At 34.5% G+C, this 24,076-nt stretch overlaps 1 protein-coding gene across 2 annotated transcripts in view; it reads right to left on the minus strand.

The window, feature by feature from the left end:
• Window positions 1-3,764: 3,764 nt before the first annotated feature.
• Kpna3 (karyopherin subunit alpha 3) overlaps window positions 3,765-24,076 on the minus strand; it is an 86,010-nt gene continuing 65,698 nt past the window's right edge. For both annotated transcript variants that reach the window (XM_020170900.2, XM_074043414.1), the window contains exons 8-17: window positions 22,655-22,741; window positions 22,121-22,290; window positions 20,957-21,001; window positions 13,173-13,304; window positions 12,144-12,272; window positions 10,263-10,367; window positions 10,093-10,164; window positions 9,768-9,930; window positions 6,598-6,692; window positions 3,765-6,371 (exon numbers count right to left, since the gene is read on the minus strand). In XM_020170900.2, coding sequence (XP_020026489.2) covers window positions 6,273-6,371; window positions 6,598-6,692; window positions 9,768-9,930; window positions 10,093-10,164; window positions 10,263-10,367; window positions 12,144-12,272; window positions 13,173-13,304; window positions 20,957-21,001; window positions 22,121-22,290; window positions 22,655-22,741 — 1,097 coding nt within the window. In that variant the 3' untranslated portion in view covers window positions 3,765-6,272. The remainder of the gene's footprint in view (window positions 6,372-6,597; window positions 6,693-9,767; window positions 9,931-10,092; window positions 10,165-10,262; window positions 10,368-12,143; window positions 12,273-13,172; window positions 13,305-20,956; window positions 21,002-22,120; window positions 22,291-22,654; window positions 22,742-24,076) is intronic.

A 24,076-nucleotide genomic window follows, 5' to 3' on the forward strand; every position in this document is an offset into this window, starting at 1 on the left:
GGCCTCAAATCTCTACCCGTCTTTTCCTCCAAGCTCCAGACTGATCGGTATTTCCAGCTGCCATATAGGCATTCGTATGTCTCAGTGCAAAGTTCACCACCTTCCTCCTTCACATCTGATTCTCTTCCCTGTCTTATGATGCTCCTACTCAGTGGCTTGCAATAGACACCTATGGAATCATCCTTGATATGTCTGTATTTAAGACATCACCAACCCCTATCTTAGTGGCCAAGCATCTCTTGATCTGTGCTTATCAAGGACCAAGCTGCTGATCTTTTGCCTTGGTGTTTTCACACTAATGTGACCAGTGACAGCAACTTCTATGTCACTAAACTCAAAGTACATTTCCTGTCCTTCCTGTACCAACCAGTGATCTTCTTAAACATACATCTATTATCCCTCTTGATTGAGAATGCCAAAATCCTTTACATGACTTACTAGGTTGGGGAGTCTGGCACCTCATCACCTTCCTAACTAGGTCAATTCCCTTTATTATTTGTATCATTACATACCATTTTTCCCCTAACATGTTAGACCTTTTACCTTCTAGTCCTGTGATTTTTTTAAAGTATCCTGTGCCCAGGGTGCTGAACAAGTATCTGAATGCTTCTAAGTGCTTAGTCAAAATTCTGAAGACAAGGGTACATGTGGACATGATCTTATTATGAGGAAAACCGGGCTGCACTAAGTAGTAGGAAATTTATCAATTTCTGTATTTAGAACTGAAAAGGGTAGATGCCTAAGACCTGGTTAAAGACTGCTGAGGCTATTACTTGATCACAAACTATGATGAACTGGTAAAATGATTGCAAGACTTCCCCCACTCTACTAGAATTACATATCCAGATGATGGAACATTCCCATTACACTGTGCTCAGAAACTAGTCACACCATACCCATTATTTTGGGGGGCCATGAAATGCATAAGCAGACAGGAACTAGGTTCAGTAATGCCTTCCAGGAGGGAGGAAATGCATGGGGTGTTCTGGCTGCAGAAGGAGCTCATAAGAATAGATCAGTCTCTTCTGTTAGCTAGAAAAACTAAAAATTTAGACTCAATAAAAATAACTTAGGATGACGGACATTTAAGAGAAGTAACTTTTGTTCAGGAGTAAAAAACAATTTTATGCAACTACTGTTATACCAACAAGGTAGAACAAAATCCCTTCGAGTGTCTCATTTATTTCTTAGCTTTTCTGGCTCTTGTTCCATAAAACCTCAAAAACTGTATTTTATCTCTAAAAACATTATGTAAAAAGTGTACTTTATTCTGTAACACTTAGTCTTGTATAACCATAAAACTGTTCTACTTACCATTCAGTAAACTGCTGTCCCATGAAGGTGTTCCTCATTTATCTTATAGCTTCACACATTTACTTGGCATAAAGCCCCATGTACCTTTGAGTTACCACAATTTAAGAAGAGGAAGTAGATGGCAATTTTTTAGGGTGAAGAAGGCGACACTTCCTATATAGTATGTCTCAGCCACAGTTCGTTTGGTTGGTTTTGTTCTTGTTGTTGTGCTGGGGGAAGGGCCTCCTGCACAGATAAACCCTCTACCACAGAGTTCTAACCATTCTCCCGGCTCAGTTCCCCTGCTTTTATTTAGTAAACTTGCAAATTTTGGGGGAGGCCAATCTCTCAAATGCCTCAAGAAGTGATTTTCAAACTATGCTATGATTTCCTAGTCCAACACCAGCTTTCCCCATAGAACCTAGATCTTCAACTAAAAATGTTTGAGAAACACTGCTATGGGGGCAGTGTTGAGAAGATCAGGCAATCAACACATGAATGTTTGATACAACACTTTTTTAGCCACAGGGTAAACTTCAGAGAGCAGCTAGTTACTCTCTATTCCTGTTTCTATCTAAAGTCCTTTGCAATAGAGGGAACATACCATCTATGGTTCCCACAGATGGGGTGATTTGGGAAATAAGGCTAGGTAAGTAGACAGCTCAGTTTTTCTGAAACTCAGAATGAAGACAAGACACATTTTTGTCTCTTTTTATCTTATGCATTTGAGGAAAGCCTGGTATTGTTCACACAGGTCATGATTTAGGATGCCTCATTTGAGTGGCATTGTCTACAGAATTGATCTTGGCCAATGTTTCACAACCAGGAAGGTTTTGTCGACCAGGGACATTTGTTGATTGGGGAAAGGAGGATGAAGTGCTACTAATATCCAGTGAGTAAAGCCCAAGGATGCCGTGAATCATCCTACAGTGCACAGGACAAACACCACACAAGAATTATCCAGAATTATCCAGACTAAATCGTTCAGGGTTTGAAAAACTCCAAAATTAGTTGAGGGATTTCTAGGGCAAATAAATTGTGGGAACAGATTGTATTCCCATATCCATTTTCTCTACTTTCTCTTGATACTATGTATAAAAAATACTTTCTGAGAACCATTCTATCACTATTTTTCAGTGATCTAATCAAGTACAGCACTTACACGAAGAGTTCCTTTTAAGCTTTGCACAAATGAATGGTGGGTACATGGAATACTCTGGATCGTATACCTTAAGATTCACAGCTAAATGTACAGAAATTACATTCCCTTTTCCCAGACAGATTTAACTAAAATTCTCCAGGGTTCAACTAGGGATAAAAACCTAACTACCACTGTAGTGGAGAACCAATGGCAAACATCTATAATCCTAGCTACTTGAGAGGCTTAGATAGGGAGGAACATGGTTTGAGGCCAGACTGGGCAAATAGTAAGACCCCATCTCCAAAATAATCAAAGCAAAATGGACTAGAGATGTAGCTTAAGTGGTAGAGCACCTGCTTGGCAAGCATGAATCCCTGAGTTCAAACCCCAATCTCATAAAACAAAGAAACAAAAACCTAACCATCACTGTAAGACAACAGGCATTCTATGAATGCCAGTTACTCTTGTTTACCTGCAATAACTAAATAATACCCTGAAAAGGATGCCCCTTCTGAAGGAAATGATGGCAAGAGTATATGAGTACTACTCCATTTATTTACTTACACACTGACTTCTTTCAAAAATAATTTGAAGTGGCATTATACAAAAGTAAAAATATTCCTATACTCTAAAGTTGGGCTGCTCCTTTGTTCTTTTAATTAATCCAAGATTTCATTTTGAGCCATAACCTCTACCTAACAGTTTGAAACTTTCAGGGTTTTCTTCCATTACTATTTTCTATGTTACATGATACATGTTTTAAAGGGTTAGGCAGGCCTTAAAGTTTGATTGGTTTGGTTGATTAATGAAAATCATAATCATAGCATCTTATCAAATAAATAGTTTTTTCTAAGTTACAGTGTTTAAATCTGAGATACATAAGGAGAGGGCCATCTAATGACAGAGGCAGAGAATGGAGTGATACAGCTTCAAGCCAAAGAACACCAAGGATTGCCAGTCACTATCAGAAGCTAAGAAGAGGCAAGGAAGATCCCAGGCTCAGAGTGAACTTGATCCAGACATCACCTTGAATTCAGACTTCTAGACACCAGGACTATATATAAGTTCTGTTGTTTGAAGTCACCTCATTTATGGTACTTTGTTACCACAGCTTAGGAAATTAATATAGATGTTATGCTTCTTACTTGTCACAAAGTACTCTCTAGCATAGATTTTGGCCATCCTTTTTTGTTATAGTGATAAAGACACATCAAAATACAATGACAGAATAATTCATGATTCACCACCATTGTGGCTATTTGAAAATTAATTTCAAATGTAAATTTAACCATACAGAACACAAAATAAACAATGAAGTTATTTTCAGAAATAAGTCTTTCAATGTTTTATCATATTTGATAGCAGCTTTTTTTATTGGTTACAAAACCTAAGCCCATATACAAAATTAGGAACACATTTAGATGCCTCTTTTGAAAGAACGTTTTAGTCTTTTTTAACTGAGTTTAAAAAAAATAAAAACAATGCAATTTTAAAACACTGTTTTGAAACTTAAAAGTGCAGCAATATACTTAATTTTCTTTATCTACGAAATGTTGCAATTCCAATTCAAAACTGGTAAGGTCACAACAAATTGAATCAAGCAAATGCACACATATGTCTGCACTACTTGATGCTAATGTTCACTTAAATGTTAGTTTGCACTGAAAACACAAGAGAAAATAGGAATCATCACAGTAGAGGCCCAATTTTAATCTCAATGTGTGCAAAATTTGAAAGGTAACTGTCAGTTAAGTATGGAGAGTCAGGAAGAAACTAAACTGGAAGGGGGACAATTCACAATAACAAGATGATTTGGACTTTAAGGGTTTCACCGAAGTCTGTGACCTTAATTTGCTTTGACTTTTTTACTCCTACTTTTAGTGAACACCACACAGTCTCAAAATTTTAGACAGTAGTGTCTGAACAGGATGCAGTTACCATACGAAGCTTCAACTCAAAATTTGGGTAAAGAAAAAAGGCACAATGAACTTCAACTCAATTTTATGTGCACAAGAGTTGAAAAATCTGAGCCACCTTAAAGAGAAATTGATTCTAAAATTTATAAAACCTATAAATAATCAGAGGCCAAACCACTATATTAAAACAGATTCTCTAGCAAGTAAAAATCTTGCAGTTTAAACATACGCTTGTATCTATTTTAGATACAAGACAAAACTCACTCTTTAAAGTGGCTCCACCTTGGCAGATACAGATATTCGTAATGAATGCACACCTGCTATGTGTTGTTTATCAGTGAAAACACCCCAGCTGATTCACAAAGCTCTGATGGCATCTGTCTCATCTTCATCACAGTAAATACCCCCCCTGTCAGATAACTAAGTTAGTTTAGATTTTCTATCCCTTCACATCAATGCATTGGGAAATTATACCCAGTAAACAAGAGCAACAAAACCATTTCCGTGACAGCACAAATTATTTAGTTTAAAAATTTTCAAATTCATATTCGTTCATTAATAACTGGATCAGACAATTTACCAAAAGCAATGACTTTACATAGCAACACCAGATTTTGCAGAATTCAAAATCACTCCAAATCCGGTTTATGTTAAACAACTGTAGATTATTCCTCTACACAGATCCCTGTTTGAATCTTTTAATGTCTGCAGCTGCTTTTAGTGTAGGATCTGAATGAACTTTCCCAATACTCAAAGAATGAAGTCTTATAACACTTCTAAGTAGTTGCTGGCTTATTGCCAACCACATTATCAAAAGCACTGCTTACTAAGTAAAAAATGTTTTAAGACTAAATTACAGTAAACATGAAAGCTCCACAGTTTAAACCCAATATAAATCAACCATATCCAATTATCAAATTAAAACAAAAATATTAACTCCTGAAAGCTGAAAGCAAGATTTAAAAAAAAAACCAAAAAACATCACCAATGAGTATTTTAGACCTTTGCCATTTTTTGTTGTTGTTGTTGTTTTGTTTACTTATTTATTTTTGTTTGTAGTCAGGGACTCTTGCTTTCAACTTAAACAGAAGTTCAAGTCCGTAACAGGTTGCAGCTCAGGTAAAATACCATGCACAGCATTTGATTACTTCAAAACAGCAGGAACACACAGGCTGAAGTGAGTGGTCAAATAGGGCTTGCTGTTCTCAAAAAATTAGGTATAATGGCAAAAGCATTACCATCCATATCTAAAGTTCTTCCTCCAACCCTGGCTTCTGAGGCAGATAATAAACAAATCAATTACTGGTAGATGAAGTACAGTTTTGTTTTGTTTTGTTTTTTTAAACTTATCTGTTTAATCAATAACCAAGTTTCTTGTTTTAAGTTACTTTTTTGTGTCAGTTCCACCAATGAAAATCATTTGGCTTGTACTTTAAAATCTATTCTTCCACATAAAGAATATGAAAATATGTTTGTGGAGGACAATGATGGAGGCTCAGATCACACTGCACCTCTTTAGTCTTCCAACGTGAATATGCATCATACCAAAGTGTCTTGATCCACAGCGCACCATTTTCCAAAGGAATATCAGTGGACAGCTGACATGCCACCACTACGGAATATTCTAAACTGGAGACTGCAGTTGTCAGCATGTGGCACCAGGGAACGGGGAAAAAATAGGAGAGTTGAGATTGTTAAGGAGAATTCTAAAACAGTTTAGGAAATCATGCATATGCATTTACAGTCCATGTGAGAGTGACTTTTGGCAACTGCAAAGTGACTGAGACATGGCTTGCTTTAGAAGCATCAAAACGAAGAGGCATGTGTGTTTTGGAGCCTTTGTTGCTGTTGTTCTTATCGTTTGGTAGCCATCTGGTGGTGCTTCATATCGAACGTGAGAAAGATGCTGCACTCAATTGACCTTAAAAATTAAATTCTTTTGTTTGAAGGTTGGCTGTTGGGTCAAAATTGTAAGTACCTCCTTGCGTTGCTTCAGGAATGAGGCTAGGATCTTCATCGATCTATAAAAAGAAAAAATACCCTTATTACCTTATGGTACTATGTACTATGGTCCAAACTGAATTAGTATTTTACCCCTTAGGAGAGAACTCTGTATGAATTATTTTAATCACCTAAAAATATTTGGGGAATTCAGTAGTGATTTTGAGAAATTTAACAATTTGAAATTGAATACACAGGGTTTGGGGTGGGTATGGCTCAACTGGCAGAGTATAAACCCCTACTTACATCATCACCAGAGAAATATTGATCTATGATTTCAAATGCTAATTTATAAATGTCTTCATTCTCATGTTGCTGTAAAACTTCAATTTTCTCCAAACCTGATAAAAAATACCAAAACAATTAATGAGAAAAAAATCTAAACTGTGCTCATTCTAATTATGGAAAAATCCTATAGGTCACAGAATATGCCTTCTCTCTACTCAAGATGAGTCTCCAAAAACAGGTAAAAACTTGACCAGAATCCCACTAATTTCTTCCTCCTTAAAAAACTTTGAGGTACCCTTCTCCTTGATGTAGGCAGTTTAAAAACCACCTAAATACTTCATTTGACAGATGAAGAACAGTGGCACAGAGATTTCAAGTCACACAGCAAGTTAGTGAAAGTACCAGATGGGCAATCTCTCAGATGATTTTAATACAATCTTATGGTTTTATATAGTACTTCCTATGTCTTTTGTTTTCTGAATGTTATTATTTTATATAACTAGGAAAATAAGGTTTTAGAGACTTCATCATAATTGATATAAGATAAAGCTTTAAATTTTGAAAAACTTTGAATAGAGTTCTTATGTCCTATAGGTATAATAAGCAGGGGAAATAGTTTTTTTAAAACAGTAATTACTCTGGGTGAGGTGACTCAGGTCTGTAATCCTAGCTACTTGGGAGGCTGAAATTAGGAAGATCATGATTCAAGACCAGCCTGGGCAAATGGTTCTTGAAACCCCATCTCCAAAATAACTACAGCAAATAGATTGGAGGTGTGGTTCAAGTGGTAAAGTGTGAAGCCCTGAGTTCAAATGCCAATCCCACCAAAAACAACAAGAAAAAACAGTAAGCATAGAATATCTTTTTTGTTTTTGTTTTGAAACGGGGTCTATGCACTCCAGGTTGGCCTTGAACTCTCCATCCTCTAGTCTCCTTCTTTCAAGAGCTGGGATGAAAGGCATGTGATTACCACAGCCATCCCTGAATGACTTCATTTATATTACCAATATTTGCTCCATGCATGAGATGCACAAATTTATGAATTAAAAATCTTTCTGATATTCTTCTTTGAAATGTTTTGACTACATATGTTGAAATAGTTTCATTTCTTAAAGATAACATACAAGTCATAAAAATGGGAAAATGAGTGTCAAAGGCTGTATGTATTCTATAAATTCTAAAATACCAAACATGTATCTTAATTATTACTCCCAAAGACAGAAGCAAATGTATTAATAAAAAAAAAACCCTGAAAAAGTGAAAAGTAAAAATTTTGCAAGTTATTCAAGTCTTCTGGGTTAACTTATGAACTTACAATGTTAATTTTTAATTATCTTAAAAAGTAAGACATCTTGGGTGATAGTGAAGGCTCAAGTCTATAATCCTAGGTACTTGTGAGGTAGAATGGTTTGAGGCCAACCTGGGCAAAAAGTTCATGAGATCCCATCTCAAACAAGGACTGGATATGGAGCATGCCTGTCATCCTGACTACACAGGGAAGCAAAAATAGAGGGATTGTGGTCCAGGTTGATCCTGGCAAAAAGCAAGCCCTACTTCCAAAATAACCAGAGCAAAAAAAGCTGGCAAAGTGGCAAAGCTGGAGTTCAGACCCCAGTACTGCAAAGGAAAAAAAAAAAAGTGAAACATCTTAACATAGAATGAGCAGCATCAAATTAATCGTTAAGAAGATTTGGATTTTGCTAGGTGCCAGTGGCTCATACCTATAATCCTAGTTACTCAGGAGGCAGAGATCAGGAAGACTGCTGTTTGAGGCCAGCCTGGGGAAACAGTTTGAGAGACACCACCTCAAAACTACCTAACATAAAAAAAAAGCTGATGGAATGGCTCAAGTGGTAGAGAGCCTGCCTAACAACCATGGGTCTCTGAGTTCAAGCCCCAGTACTGAGAAAAAAAAAAAATCTGGACTTTAATTTGGCTTCTATCAGTACCTACTCCTATCACCTTGGACAAAACCCCTGAACATCTTTGGAATAATGTCTTCTTGTTACTAAGAAACCTTCTAACTTGAGTAATCTATGATGCTATAGTATTAGTTTTCTCTTAAAAAAAAATAAACTGGGTAGAATATTCATATAAAGTAGTCAGCAAAATATTTTTAAAAAATCGTACTAGGATAAACTAATTTAAGTCTTGGATACTTCAGTACATATAAGCAGGTACCTTTAAAGAACAGAATTTTGAAATACATGCCTCATATGCCACCATGAGAAATGATGTAGCATTTCAAGTCACATTTCCTATTAAAATTTCAAAGTACCTTCTACAGTAAAATCTTCACCATGCAGTTGTAGCAACTGTAAGAACCAGTACAAGTGATAGCATTCAAACAAAATGTTACAGATGACTAACCTTTTCCAGCAACATGGAACAGTAGTTCTCAAAGTGGAGTCTATAGTCACACGATAACATGTACACCATGAAAAAAAGTGCTCCACTGTTTGAGAAGTGCTAGTTTAGTGGTTTCTCCAGGCTTTTAATCTGCTCTCATGTACTTGTGACTTCTGAGGGGTGCTATATGTTAGAGGTGGTTTATCCCCTAAAGTTTCATGTGTTAGAGTCTTGGTCCTCAGTGTAGAGATGTTGGGAGCTGGTGGAACCTTTAAGAGCTGGGGTCTAGTGGGAGTTGGTTAGGCACTGGCCTCCAAAGAGATAACTGTAGTTCTTGTGGGACCCTGGTTAGTTCCCACAAGAGTGAACTGTTATAAAACAGTGAGCCTGGCCCCTGAATCCTTCTGTGGCTTACTGAGTTACCACATGATCTCTTGCACATGTATTCTGCCATGCTGCTATCTGCTATGAGGCTGACACTAAAGGCTGAGTAAATGGGGCCACCCTGTCTTGGACTTTCAGCTTCTAAAACTGAAAGCTAAATAAACTTCTTTTCTTTATAAGTACTCAGTCTCAGGTATTTATGTTATAGCAATGGAAAACAAACAAATACCAAGTATTACTATTTAAAAAAAGGTCAATGTTTAAGTTTTGCAAAGTATGAAGTAATGTTTTCTGGGAAATTCTCTTTGAACATTAATATAGCAAATAAAGAACAGCAATCTATTTTGATCATATAACAACAATGTACCCTAGAAATGTTCTTTCTAATAAAATGACTTTAAAGAACTAATGTTTTAGAGTTCTCAACGACTTCCCTTCAATCAATATACTCTTACCTCCACATTCTTCTATTATTTCCGCTATTGTGCTTGCTTCATCACCTGCCATTATCAGAATGTTTTTTAGACCATCTAGAACCACTTGAACCACTTGAGAATCTTTTACTGACAGTAAATTACAGAATGGTGGTATAACATTCTGTTGTACAAGGTACTCAACCTAGACAGCAAAAGAGAAGAAATACATTTTTTTATATAATTATCTTTTCCTCTAAAAGAATACGGTACATAGATTTAAAATAATTAGGAACTCTGAAACATAAAAAAGTAGTCCATTTTCCAAAATTAATGATCCTGACAGTTAAATATTTTTCAAACTCACTTGATCTTTTCTGCCACTTATTGTTAAGTTGCTAATTGCCCAAGCAGCTTCTTTTTGTGTGCCAAAGTCCCCCTAAAAGTTAAAAAAGAAATCACAAAATGGACTTTTTTATCCAAAGAGTCTTGGTTACAATAGAGTATGAGAGATGATGAACTCATAATATAACTGACCTTAGCAAGCTGATGAATAATCATAGGGATTAATCCAGCATCTATTACAGCTTGAACTTGTTGCTGGTTACCTGCAGTTATATTGGAAAGGAACCATACTGCTTCCTGTAATTCAACAAAATATGAGGCACTTTTATTTGAAAACTGTATCTTATGTTTTTATATTTTTACTTTAACAAACTTTATATATACAACACCACAGTAACTTGAATTGCGTTAAAGTGACTCTCCCATTTTAAAAAAAGTTGTCAGAACACTCCATCCATAACACTGTGCCTCATTAATCTAGCATTTATCCATTCAATAATATACAAGCCTTCTGTAAAGGTAGGCATTATTTTAGGCAATGGCAATGCAGCAGTGAATGAAACAGACCAAAATCTTTATTCATGAAGCTCATATTCCTGTGTATCAGATTCCACTTAAAGAGAGGCTGAAATAAGTATAAGAGCAAATTTCTGAATACTTTGCTAAAACTACTTCTAATAAAGGTGAATTATTTTATTTTAAAAACATTTACTCACAAGATATACTCAACGAAGTGTTCCACATAAATTAAACATTTAACTAGTTTAGGATGGGTCTATATAACATAAATATTACCCTAACATTAAAGGATTTGTAAGTCATAAATAAAAAGGCTTATTGTAACATGTCAAATGTATATTTCTTTCTTCTCTTTTATAATTAACAACTGAAAGAGTCGACTAATTTATTCTGACATCCAACTGTGATAAGGTAACAATGGATGAATCTGTATTTACGCAGATATGGGTTGCTCACTAAACTCTTCTTGCAAATTTTTTGTAGGTTTGAAATTTTTTAAATTAAAATTCTGAGGGGGAAGAAAAATCAAGTTAGTAAATTCTACTCCAGGGACTCATGATGGTCTAAGATGCACATTCTAGTCAAGCAGCCCACCACTGAGTTATACCTCTAGCCTCCGCCACCTTAGTTTGATGGCTCCTCCAAAAGCTACCATAGTATTACAACCCAGCAATTCCTTGATACATATGCAAAGGAATTAAAAACAAGGACTCAAAAACAGGTGTTTATATTCCAATGTTCATTGCTGCATTACTCATGATAACCAAAAGATGAAAACAACCCCAGCATCAATCAACAAGTGATGGACAAAGGTAGTATACACATACAAAAGAATATTTATTCAGCCATAAAAAGGAATGAAGTTCTGATGCATGTTATTAAAATGGATGCTGTGTGGAATACGACATAAAGACTTAAGCACTTAACTACATATTAGACAATTCATAATAAATCTGTACATCAAGCCTGAAATCTTTAAGAGAGCATTTTTTAATGCTCTCCATCTTAAGCACTTTAGGCACTGCACTTTAAGGTCCATCCCAATTTTACAGAAGATTAAATTATGATATGTTTGCTTAAAAAAATACAAGCTACTCCAGTGGAAAATGTTGTATACATTTTCACCTAGTGAAAATTTAGTAACTACTAATTTAATGACCACTGCAACTGCTCAATCTATAAAACCTTAAGTAGCTTAAAAATATTTTTTTAATTCCATGATGAACAGGGGTATCAGCTGTAAGAAACAAAGGATGGAGATGTGGCTCAAATGGTAGAGCACCTGCCTAGAAAGCATGAAGCCCTAAATATCCCAGGACTGCCAAAAGAAAACAAATGCAAAAAAAACCCCAAAACTCCAAAACACAAAAGAAACAATTACAAGTTTAAACAAAACAATTATAGAGTGACTTAAAACAATTCTCATCTTAACTCCAGTGATTCTGAAGAACACAACAAAACACAAAGCAACTGAAACAAGGGGGCAGTTAAAAATGATATGTATAAACAGAAATCAATATAGTGGTCTAATGGTGAGGACATTATATGCCTTACCTTATTTATTTTCTCTTTTGGGTGTGATAAGAGATTTGGGAAGTGAGACAGAACATCACAATTAAGAACAACCTGGGTCTGTTCATCAGTGCCAGTCACTATATTGCCAACTGCTCTGAGTGCTGCAGTCTGGGGTGGGGAGGATAAAATATTTTCTTTAAGTTTAATTGTTTATAATGAAACTGATTTGTATAAAAATCCTGGGAAAATGTAAAAACGTAAGGAACAAATAATTAACATTTATTTCATCCCTATACAAGGCAATAAGCAGTCTAAGCAATTCTGGATTTTAAATAATATTCTCCTACAAAAAATGAACTTCATGAACAACTAGTATGAAAAATCGTTAGCAAAAAAGGTTAAAAAATACAGGCAAATTAAGACAAAAATCATAAAGTCTCACTTTAGAAATAGCTATTCTTATCCATTACTAAACTAGTACCACAGAAAGATTTTAACATAGGCCTAAAACAGTAAAGCATTTCCATCTGTAAGTGTGATGAGCAGATCTAACAGCACCTCACCCTAATTAAAACTAGGAGAAAGGCTACTGGACTTATCTGGGGGACAGAAAGTAAGTCTGAAACTAAAATAAGTCTGAAACTGACTTTGGATAAGGAGAGATAGATTTGAAAGCTATCTGAGAATCGAAAGGGTTTGGTAATAGAATGGGAAATGAAAGGAAGACTCCAGCTTAGACTATGTTGTCCCCTGAAAAGGGATACCTAGGAGGTACAAGTTTGAGTGAGAAGATCTGTTTCATTTCTTTCTGACTTAAATGACAATGAAATGCTTGAAGGAGTTCTTAGGGGCAAGAATAACTGGCTACATGGTCTAACGCTCAGCAAAGAATCTTGACGAATAAAAGATTTGGAAATCAACAAATTAGGCTCAAGAGACTTGCTGGTGCGATCTTGGGGATAAATGCTAATGGACATAATTAAAACTTAATTAAAGACATAATTAAAAGATAACTGGTTACAGCAAATGGAACTTGTATATAAATAAGAAAAAATTTAAAATACTTACTTGGACTTTCACTTCCTGATGGCTCAGAAGAGGCACAAGGAATGGCACAACCCCTGAATCAATAACCATTTGTATTTGCTCGTTACCTCCATCTGTCAAGTATGACAGAGCCCAAACAGTGTCTACAAGAATCTATAGGAAGTAAAAAAATAACCCATTGGCATATTTGTCTGAATGTGTAAAATCATAGGTGACAGAACAAGTAACCAGAGATTCTATGTTTTACCTTGGTTTCAAAGACATTTATTTATTTATTTATACATACACACACATATATATATACGTATTTATATATTTTATATATATATATATATATTTTTTTTTTTTCCTTTTTTGGCAGTACTGGGGTTTGAACTCAGGGCTCTGTGCTTACTAGGCAGGCACTCTACCACTTGAGCCACACCTCCAGCCCTATTTATGTATGTATGTATGTATTTATTTATTTTGTGGTACTGGGGCTTGAACTCAGGGCCTACACCTTGAGCCACTCCACTAGCCCTTTTTTGTGAAGGGTTTTTATAAGATAGGGTCTCCCGAACTATTTGCCCCAGGCTGGCTCTGAACCACAATCTTCCTGATCTCTGCCTCCTGAGCAGCTAAGATTACAGGCGTGAGCCACCGGCACCCAGCTCAATGACATCTATTGAATGGCAAGTACCTTACCCTTCTCTCAATGTCTACGTCGGATCACTCTTCACAAACACAAGACACAGAAGTACAGTATACTTCTATCCCAACATCTGAATTTATGTATAATATAGATAAAATTAAAAGCAAGCAGAAAAGTAATTCTCTTTGGTCCCACAAATTAGTTATCAAAGAATTGTATGAAACACTTCATATACAGGATAAGGTTAACACTATGCTGCTTCAAGTCTAGAAGACACCAGAAAAGATCATCTATCCAGTCTAATAGTTTCAATTGTGTTCAAAAGTACAATTTTTCAAATAAACAGTAAGAGAAATGACTTGCACTTTAACTTTGGGGAAGAAATTGTTTGCAAAGCCCTTAAGACATGCCCCCAAATGAAAGTATGGAGTACAAATCATGCTCTTGCTATTCTAATTTAACAAAGCAAAACAAAACAATAGGTTCAGAAATTTGGTAATTCATTCAAGGTCAAAGATCTCATATATGGTTTTTCTGGTGTCTTCACAAATAAGCACTGCTATTATCTCATATGAAATGCAGAGATTTTACTATTAATTTATTTGCTATCAAAATTAAAGACTTTCTCTTGCTATAAAATAACAGCACTACCTAGATTCACATATCCTTCAAAAAAGCATACAAATGAATAAGAAGAGCAAACCAAACCATATGTAATTTATACATTCAGCATTACTAGAAGTCAGGGAACACTAAAAATTTCAAATTACCAACCATAAAAGAGAAACTGCTGGGCTGGTGGTGTGCACATACAATCCCAGCTACTCGGAAGACAGAGACAGTACGATCATTGTTCAAAGCCACCCTGGACAAAGTTAGCACAAAACCTACCTGAAAAACAAGCTTTAAAAAAAAAGCAAAAGGACTGGGGACATGGCTCACGTGGTAGAGCCATGCAAGGCCCCGAGTTTAATTCCTAGTACTACAAGTGATAATAGTGGTAGTGGTGGTGGTAGTAGTAGTGGTAGTAGTAATAATAGTAACAACAACAATAATGATGATGGTGAAAACTTAAAAGTTTAATCCTAGTTTTTGTCTGAACTTCCTATCTTAAGCTTGTATGAGACTTGAGAAAAGAGAGGAGAGTCCACTACTGTAGGACAGCAACATGGCCCATAAAGTCTGAAACAGTTATTCTCTGAACCTTTACAGAAAAATAAGCTGATCCCATGCATAGATGAATGAACTTCATTTATCTAAAAATGACTGGGGAAACTTCAGTAAAAGGACTAATAATAAACATTTAATATTTTAAAATATATTAGATCAAGGACTAACACAAAGAATGAAAGAAAAATTTGTAAATGTTATACATTCTGGAAAAACTGATGAAACACTGTAACTTTAAAAATGGAAGGACAGAAGCTGTGCCCAAGATCTAAGTCCACCTATCACCCTACCCTGACAGTGAGAAGGTCTCATTGGCAGAGGTGTCTATTGATGCTATGTGTCAAACAAGCCTGACTGACCCCTAGCCCAGCAGCAACAGGTAAAACAGAAACCAGAATCTTATAATCCCCAAAATGAGCAGTATATAAGTGAAAATAACCTGTCACGCCAAGAACCAGGAAAACCTCAACACAAAAGAGAAAAGACCGCTGTCAGATGCCAACACTGAGATGAATGTCTGACAAGGGCTTGACAAGGATTTTAAAGAAATTACCACAAAAATGTTTCCACGAGCAATTATGAACACACTTGAAACAAAAAAATACAAAATCTCATCATGGAAAAAGACACGATGGGAGGGAAACCAATGAATTCAAAGTTAGCTCAACAGAAATCACTCAATCCGAACAATGGAACAACAGAAAAATGGAAAAGAAATTTGCATGGTCTCTGAGACTTGTAGCACACTAACAATGATCTAATACATCATCACAGTTTCTGGAAGAAGTGGAGCTGAAAAAAATATTTGAAGGAATGATGGTGGGAAATATCCCCAAATTTTGCGAAAGATATAAATAAACCTACAGATTTAAAAAGAGGAATGAAGCAAGAGAAAACAGAGTAAGCTAACTGGTCATTTGCATAGATAAGAGAAAGGAAAAAAAATTAGTATCTGAAACCACTGAAAGAGATAGTAGAAAAGGATATTATAAAAGGTGTAAGTATAAAGGTAACCACTAGAACAAAAATGTAAGTCTTCCCAAATATCAAAACACAATTTAAAAAGGGGAAAAAAGTGTACTAGGCAGAGAATAAAACACAGATTATTACCCAAAATGTCAAAGTTGAAACCAAACATTTCATTCAATAGGTGTTAATGAGCTTTCAGCTGGTTTTTCAAAGGAAATCCACTGTATGCTACATATAAGACACATACCTAAAACAAGGTAATTTGAGAAGGCTAAAAGTAAAGAAAACAGCAAAGGTACACCAAATGAATGATAAAAAGAAAGCATAAGTTGCAATTCTGTTATTAGACCTGTAGAATTTAGGTTTAAAAAGTGTTACAAAGGAGAAAGGACACTATAAGGCAAAATCCACAACTCAATGGAGATAAAACAGTTATAAACATCTATTCACCAAATAACCCTGCAATCATCATGATAAAGCAGATAATAGTGTGGGTATTAAAACCACACTAATGATAGGAGATTTTTAATACACTATTATCAGTACAAAAGAGGTTAATTATACCAAAAAAAAAAGGAAGAAGAAGAAGCTATAGCTGTGGGGTGGCTCAAGTGGTACAACACCTGCCTAGCAAGTACAGGTCCTGAGCTTAAAACTCAGTATTACCAAAAAAAAAACATGAAGCTAGAAATTTTATAAATACATTTGAACTTTATCCTCTCCTCACAGACAATACAACCTGCATATTGGGCACAGTAATCTTATTAGATCCCAAGAAAATATCATTAATAAGAAATATTATGACATTCTCATAAGGCAATAAAACTAGATATTAATGATCAAAAACCAAAGATTTTCTATAGAGAAAATGAATAGTCATATACTAAACAGTTCTGGATGAACAAAAACCAAAAACTAACACTCCCCCCACAAAATTTCAAAAACATCACATATCAGAATGCACTGGGATTATTTAAAAATAGTGATCAAAGGAAATTCATTGCTTTAAAATTTTATACAAATCTGTCCAAACACACAGAATGTATGATACCAATAGCAAAATACAATGTGAACTATGAATTTTTGTGCATGTGTGGGTGGTATTAGGGATTGACCCAAGGCCTCCCACATGTTAGGCAAGTGTTCTACCACTTAAGCCACACTCCCACAACCCTTATGTTTGCATTTCATTTTTGAGATAGGGTCTTGCTATCTTTGTCTGACCTGGCCTTCATCTTCCTTCCTCCACCTCCTGAATAACTGGGCTTAAAGGCATGTACCACTGTGACTGGCTAAACTATGGATTTTAAGTGATAATGATGTGTCAATGAAAAATATAGAACTAGTTGGTAAAAACAAACTGTAGATCTAACTAATAAAAGTCTAGTTCTCTGAAAGTCTTAGCTAACAATGAGAAAAGGGGGGGGTGTTGAAGCACAAATACACAAAATGAGAAACAATGAAAATAACTATTGAAACAATAAAATAAACAGAAACCATTTAGAAAGTAATCTACATGTTTATAAAGCAAGTAAAACTGAAAACCTAGGTGAAATGAGTATTTCCTAGGACAATATTTCATAGGAACTGACCTCAGTGGAGACAAAAGCTTAAAGAAGGCAACTTCCATAGCAAAAATAGAGAAAATTATTAAGGAACTAATCCTATAGACTCTATCCAAAAGGACAGAGTCAATGCCATAAATTATTCCAGAGCACAAAGAAATGAATTGTAACAGTAACACTTAAATTTAATAAAGCAATGAGACTATAATACTAACACCAAATAGCTTATGTCATATTTGTTAAATGATGACATAATTTACTATTTATAAGTGACCAATAACACCAATTAATTGTATTAGTAAAATTACTAATAAATATTATTTAAAATCAGTGTAAATTATTAATACCTAATAAATACTTCAAAACTAAACTGATTATCACTTATGTGAACAGTGATACAAAAATTCTAAATAAAATATTATTATTATTATTCTAAATAAAATATAAATTCTAAATAAAATATTCTCAGTGGTATTATATACCACTGAGAAAATGGCATACCATGAACAAGTGGGATTATTTAAGACATTCAAACATGGTTCCATCTTAGGAATGTCATTTATAAGGAGAAAAAAAATCATAAGATTATCTCCACAGACACTAAAACATCACTCATTCTTAATAAAACACTCAAAAATAGAAATTTATAGATATTTCTTACATATAATAAAAATCTATAGCTCGGACAAAATGCAAACAAAGCGGTGGGCCATATTTGATTACACAAAAAGAAAAAAGTTGCATGGAAAACATAGCACAAAGAGAAAACAAACTACAAAAATATTCAAAATATTATCATAAATAAAGAGCTAGTATTTTTAAATCACAAGGAATTCTTAAAAGCTATGAAAAAAAGACCCTAAATCCAATAGGAATGTGGGCAATAAATGTGAGCAATCCATTTGCAAAAATACAAATAAAATGTTCAGCTCCAGTTATAACTGAAATGCAAATTAAAACATCAAGCCACACAACAGATAGAAAGCAAGTGAACACAAAACTGACCAAGTCAGATTTCTCCTGTAGTCATCAGGTCAAAGTGGTTTTGCTTCTAATGCCACACAGGCATCCAAAACCCATTTAACTTCCCCCCTGCCCCCAACCTATTTTCCACCATTCTCACCATTCATCTTCTCATTAATTCTTAATTCATTCTTGTTTTATAGCACTCTTATGTTCTGTCACAAACTACCCTAAAAATCAAGTTAGAAAGCTGGCTACTATCCCTGACTCTTCTTTTCTCTCACCATCCATATCAAATCCAGCATATCATTTAAGCATCTCTCACATCTCTGAACTCTCCTTTCACCTTCTTACCTCTAATGCTTCAGCTCTAGTACTGGCTCTAATTTTCTCTCATCCCTACCCAAAAACACCATCAATCTGATTCCCAACTTCACAACCTGCCCTGAAATCTGTACCTTTCTTAAATAGAGTGAGTTACTAATCCAAATAGAATTTGACCACTTATTTTAGTTCTCTATCAGCTACATAAAAAGGGTATGTGACTCTTGATGTGGTATTCAAGACTTTGTAAGACTTAGAACCTGCTAAATCTCTGCCTATTTTTTTATATTTCAAAATTTATGCATCCATTATAATAATTATACTTTTATAAACCCCTTTTTTGGTTCTTTTTCCCATGCATCCACTGCTCAAATGCAGGGAACTTCTTAGGGTTCAATTTTTAGTCCTCTTTTTGAAACACATCCTCCACTATACAATCTTATTCAATGCCTTCATTTTCATCAATTCCTTACATACTGATAAATCCTAAATTTGCATTATCTTTTGTTAACAAGATAAATATTTCCACAGAATAAACAAGTTCTAAGTACTACTCACTTTATCCCTTACTACTCAAAATTCTCCCTGCCGTAACAATTCCTATTATTATTGGTTCTAGTTCATACCTTCATCATCCTCAAACTATTATGACAGAAAAATAGCTCTACCTACATTCAAACATTCCCCCCACACCGAGGCCTCCATACCTTTTCTAAGTAATCTGTCTGTTACAAATAACCATACCTGTATAAAATAGATATTAGTATGTTGTTCCTCTAGCTAAAAATCTTCAATGGCCCCATAATCATTACAAAACAAAAGCCAAAGTCTTTAACACAGAAGCAAAACTCTGCAAATTAACTCCATGTCAATCCTATAGTCTATGCGCAAGTGAGTCATTTAGCATGGGGTTTAGTGCTTCTTTAATTTACTTAAGAAAAAGAGACCCTTTGTACAATTAATATATGCTAATAAAAATTCAAAAGGAAAAGGGGAAAAAAGAAAAAAAAAACTTCATGTCAAATGTATTGAGTTACGATCTACCTGTATCCTCCAAAACCTCTATGTGTTTGAGTTCTTAGTATTTTCCTCATGTTCCTGAAATGATTCTCAACTTGACAAAATCCTACTCATGGCAAGTGTATGAACTTAGACAAATAACTACCTCATCTTCTTTTTTTTTTAAAGCCACATTTGTAGGTATTGGAGATAGGGACAATGATAATACTGATCTCACCGAATTGTTCTAAGAATTAAATAAATAAGTCAACATATGAAAAGTACTTAAAACACATTTAAAAGTACCTGGCACATTTTAAACTCTCAATAAACACTAACCATGAACATTACCAAGTTTCACATCTCTGTTAAGACTTCTCATGATGTTCAACTCAAATGTTAATTCCTTGGTGAACAAAATTATCTGTGCTTCCATAACCAAGCACTTTGGTTCTCTATTATATTTTTTTTTGTTTGTTTGTTTGTTTATTTGCTTTCACACCATGTTGTATGTTTATGTGATTATGGTATGAAAGAGCACAGGTATTGGACCTTCAATTCTCAGCTATTTACTATATGAACTTAGCACCTTATAAAGTTTTACCACTTTATAAATATGAACACTTTAAAAACTATAGCAGTACCTTCTTATCTGAGGGAAATATATTCCATGGCCCCAAGTAGATACATGAAATAGGGGATATTACTGAACCCTAAATATACTATGCTCTTTCCTACACATACCTATGACAGTTTAATTTATAAATTAGGCACAATAAGAGAATAACAACAATAACCAATGACAAAACAGAATAATTATAATAATATACCACAACAAAAGTTATTTAAAACTTATGAATTGATTATTTCTGGAATTTTCTATTTAATATTTTCAGACTGCAGTTGATTGCAGACAACTGAAACTTCAGAATGTTAGACAGTGGATAAGTGGAAACTTCTTAATGATGAAATAAATAATTTAATTAACTATATAAATAAGTGACAATTACACATTTTTGCTAATTAGATAATCTAACCCTAAACTTAACTATAATCCCATTTCCAAAAACCATATATACATTGTAGAAGTTTGACACATTGATAAAATACATTCTGACACTTATCTAAAATCCCTTCCAGTTCCATCAAGAGTAAATGCTACATCAAGCTTCTGCTTTACTTACATTTATGTCCGTATGGTAGATGAGGACACATAAAGCTGGCAAAATCTGAGGAAAGAAGATAAACAATAAGTAACTCTAAAGTTGATGGACATATCTTTGTAAAAATAAACAACTGTGACACAAAAAGCAGCAAATACTGTTTGCAGGGCAAGAAAGACAATGTTAAATTTGTTTGGATATCTATTAGGAGAATGAAAATCTGATAAATCTGAAAAACCAAAAGCATATTTTAAAAGTCCAATTAAAACATTCAAATAAATCTGGCAGGGATTAATTAATTACCTTGAAGGAAAAATGTTTGTCTCTAACAACCTTCTTTATGACATAAAATGTCAAGTGAAAAGAATGGAGATGCCAGGATACAATTACAGTTACTTAAGAAAAGTTATCTGTAAAACTGTCATTATTGTCACACTTACCTGATGAAAATAAAAGATTTTCATTCAATAAGATACTTTAGTGAAATAAAAGCTTCTGATCTCAGAAAATTATAACCAGGACAAAGTACAGAACTGTTTGTTGAACTTAGGCCTTATTCTTCCCAGGGAATAACACTAAGAATCCTTGCATAAGAAAGGGTAGCAGACACTGGCTAAAGACTTGGTTTATAAAGACACACAGTCAACAATTCTCTATAAAGTCAACTGAATAAAAGTTTTAAAAACTCAAGGTATTTCACACTTTTTTTTTTGGTGGTACTGGGGTTTGAATGCAGGGCCCCATGTTTGCTGGGCAGACCTCTACCACTTATTCCACCATTTCTTTATCATACTTTCATCAAGAACATTTGCATATAAGTATACTAGATTTATTGTAGCAGCCCAGAATTTTTTTAACATCCAGTAATTCAATGAAGTAATAAAACTTTTGAGATGCTTTTTTTCTCCTTTTGTATTTTTCTATTTGAACTTCTTATAAATTTTCATTTTATTAAAATAGTCATGTAAAAACAGATATTAGGGTGGACTGACATTCTTTCTGGTACCATACAACACTAAACTTTTATTTCACAGGAGTCAGTAATTAAGTATGGTATGTTAACTTTAAAAAAATCTCATTTCTGCAATGAAATCAGTATACGCATAATTCATTTCCTGTGCATGAATACCTAAAGCATAAACATAGGGAAAGTATATTATCTGGCCTTTACAATTCTTCATTTACCTCCTGAACTGTCTCCATAGGCGGTGGGGGGTCCTTATTCCTGCAGAGATTGACAATGACCCATGTGACGTTCCGAAGGAAGGTGATGGGAATGGAAGGATTGATGAAGGACAGAAGAGGTTTGACAACTCCCAGTGATATGACATAATCTCTACATTGAGGACCATCACCTACAGAAATGAAAATTGTATTTAAAATAAAATTACATTCAGGATGAAAAAGTTTGAAATGTATGTAATGGCTCATGTTGGGACACTGATGTTTCCTCACCATTGCTCAAAGGTGTCAAGTGTTATTTCTCAGCAATTCAATTTTGGGAACACAAATTTAACCTACCACTAGTGATACAAATTGTATATCCTTTCACACCTTTTACACTTAAGAAGTACCATTTTAAATAAGTATTTATGAGGCAAGAATATAGTAAACACATTAAATTCAGAGGAAACATAGTGTGTAATGGCTACGCCAATGTGGGAAAAAAGTTAATTAAGATTCTTAATTGGAGACTTTTCAAACCTAAATTCACCTTACCTATAATATTTCCCAAGGCCCACACTGCTTGTTCACAAACATTCTGATGTGGTGAATGAAGAAGTCTCAGAAAAAGAGGTACTGCATCTGAAATAAAGAAAAAACAGTATTTATATTAGCAGAATGTTGGTGAATTTATAGATTTCAGCCTAAGTAAACTGATAAAATGCACAGAGCCTGGCACACTGTTAACTTGTCCAAGTAGAGTTCACTGGATAAATGTGGCAAGCCATCAATAACTACACCTTAAAAACAACTAATTTTTGTGTTTTTCCCTAGTTATATTTGAATAACACATCACCTGACAGTACCTGAAGGTTGGTATTATATCAATGAAAAGAAAACAGCACCATGAAATTTTTCTTATCATTAAAAAAGGTGTTCCTATCCCAAACATGTAACCTTAAAAATGTAATACTTTAGTCATATAATCATAATTATTATTTTCTTGGTGAGACTGAGATTTAAACTCAGAGCTTCACGCTTCCAAGCAGGCACTCTATCACTTGAGTTACACTTCCAGTCCATTTTGCTCTGGTTATTTTTGGAGATGGAGTCTCAAACTATTTGTCTGGGCTGGCCTTGAACCTCAATCCTCCCAATGTCAGCCTCCCAAGTAGCTGAGATTACAGATGTGGGTCACTGGCACCAGCCTCAAATTTCATAATACAGAATTAATCAAAGAACTGGTTAATCTCATTATCGGGCATACGTTATAATTTTTTTCTTTTTTTATTGTTTTCTTTGTTAGATATTTTTATACCTTATAATTTAAACTAAGCATAATAATTCTTATTCCTTGCATAGTTTCCATATTATATCTACTACCAGGATAAGCTACATCAGTTTGTCTTAAATTTTAATTATATGCTATCTCTAGAATATTTTTGCTAAATCTGTGTACTACCTGTATTATCTATACATTTTTATTAAAAATTATTCACATCTTAAATTGAATTAATCAGGTTAAATGTATAGAATACTGCTTTTTAGTACTTTTTTGGGTGGTACTCAGGTTAGGACTCAGGGTCTTGTGCTTGCAAGCCCACCATTCAATCATCTTTTTTAGTGATTAGTTACTCAGTCATTGCCACAATCTAATTTTACATAATCTCTCAAAGAAAGCTCATATGTATGGCAATCATTCCCTAATTTGCTCTTCTGCCACTCACTCCTCCAGCCCTGGGTAATCAATAAATAGCTGCTTTCTGTCTTTATAGATTTGCTTATTTTGGACATTTCAGATAAATGAAGTCATACTGCATGTGTGGTTTTTTTTTTTTTGTGGCCTTGCTTTTTCCACATAGCATAATGTTTCTGAAGCTCACCCATGAAGTAACAGATATCAAAACTTTTGCTTATCCACTTATCAGTTAATGGATATTTTGGTTATTTATGAATGATGTTCTGAACATTTGAGCA

Source organism: Castor canadensis, chromosome 10 (genome assembly GCF_047511655.1).
Source record: "Castor canadensis chromosome 10, mCasCan1.hap1v2, whole genome shotgun sequence".
Taxonomy (NCBI): Eukaryota; Metazoa; Chordata; class Mammalia; order Rodentia; family Castoridae; genus Castor; species Castor canadensis.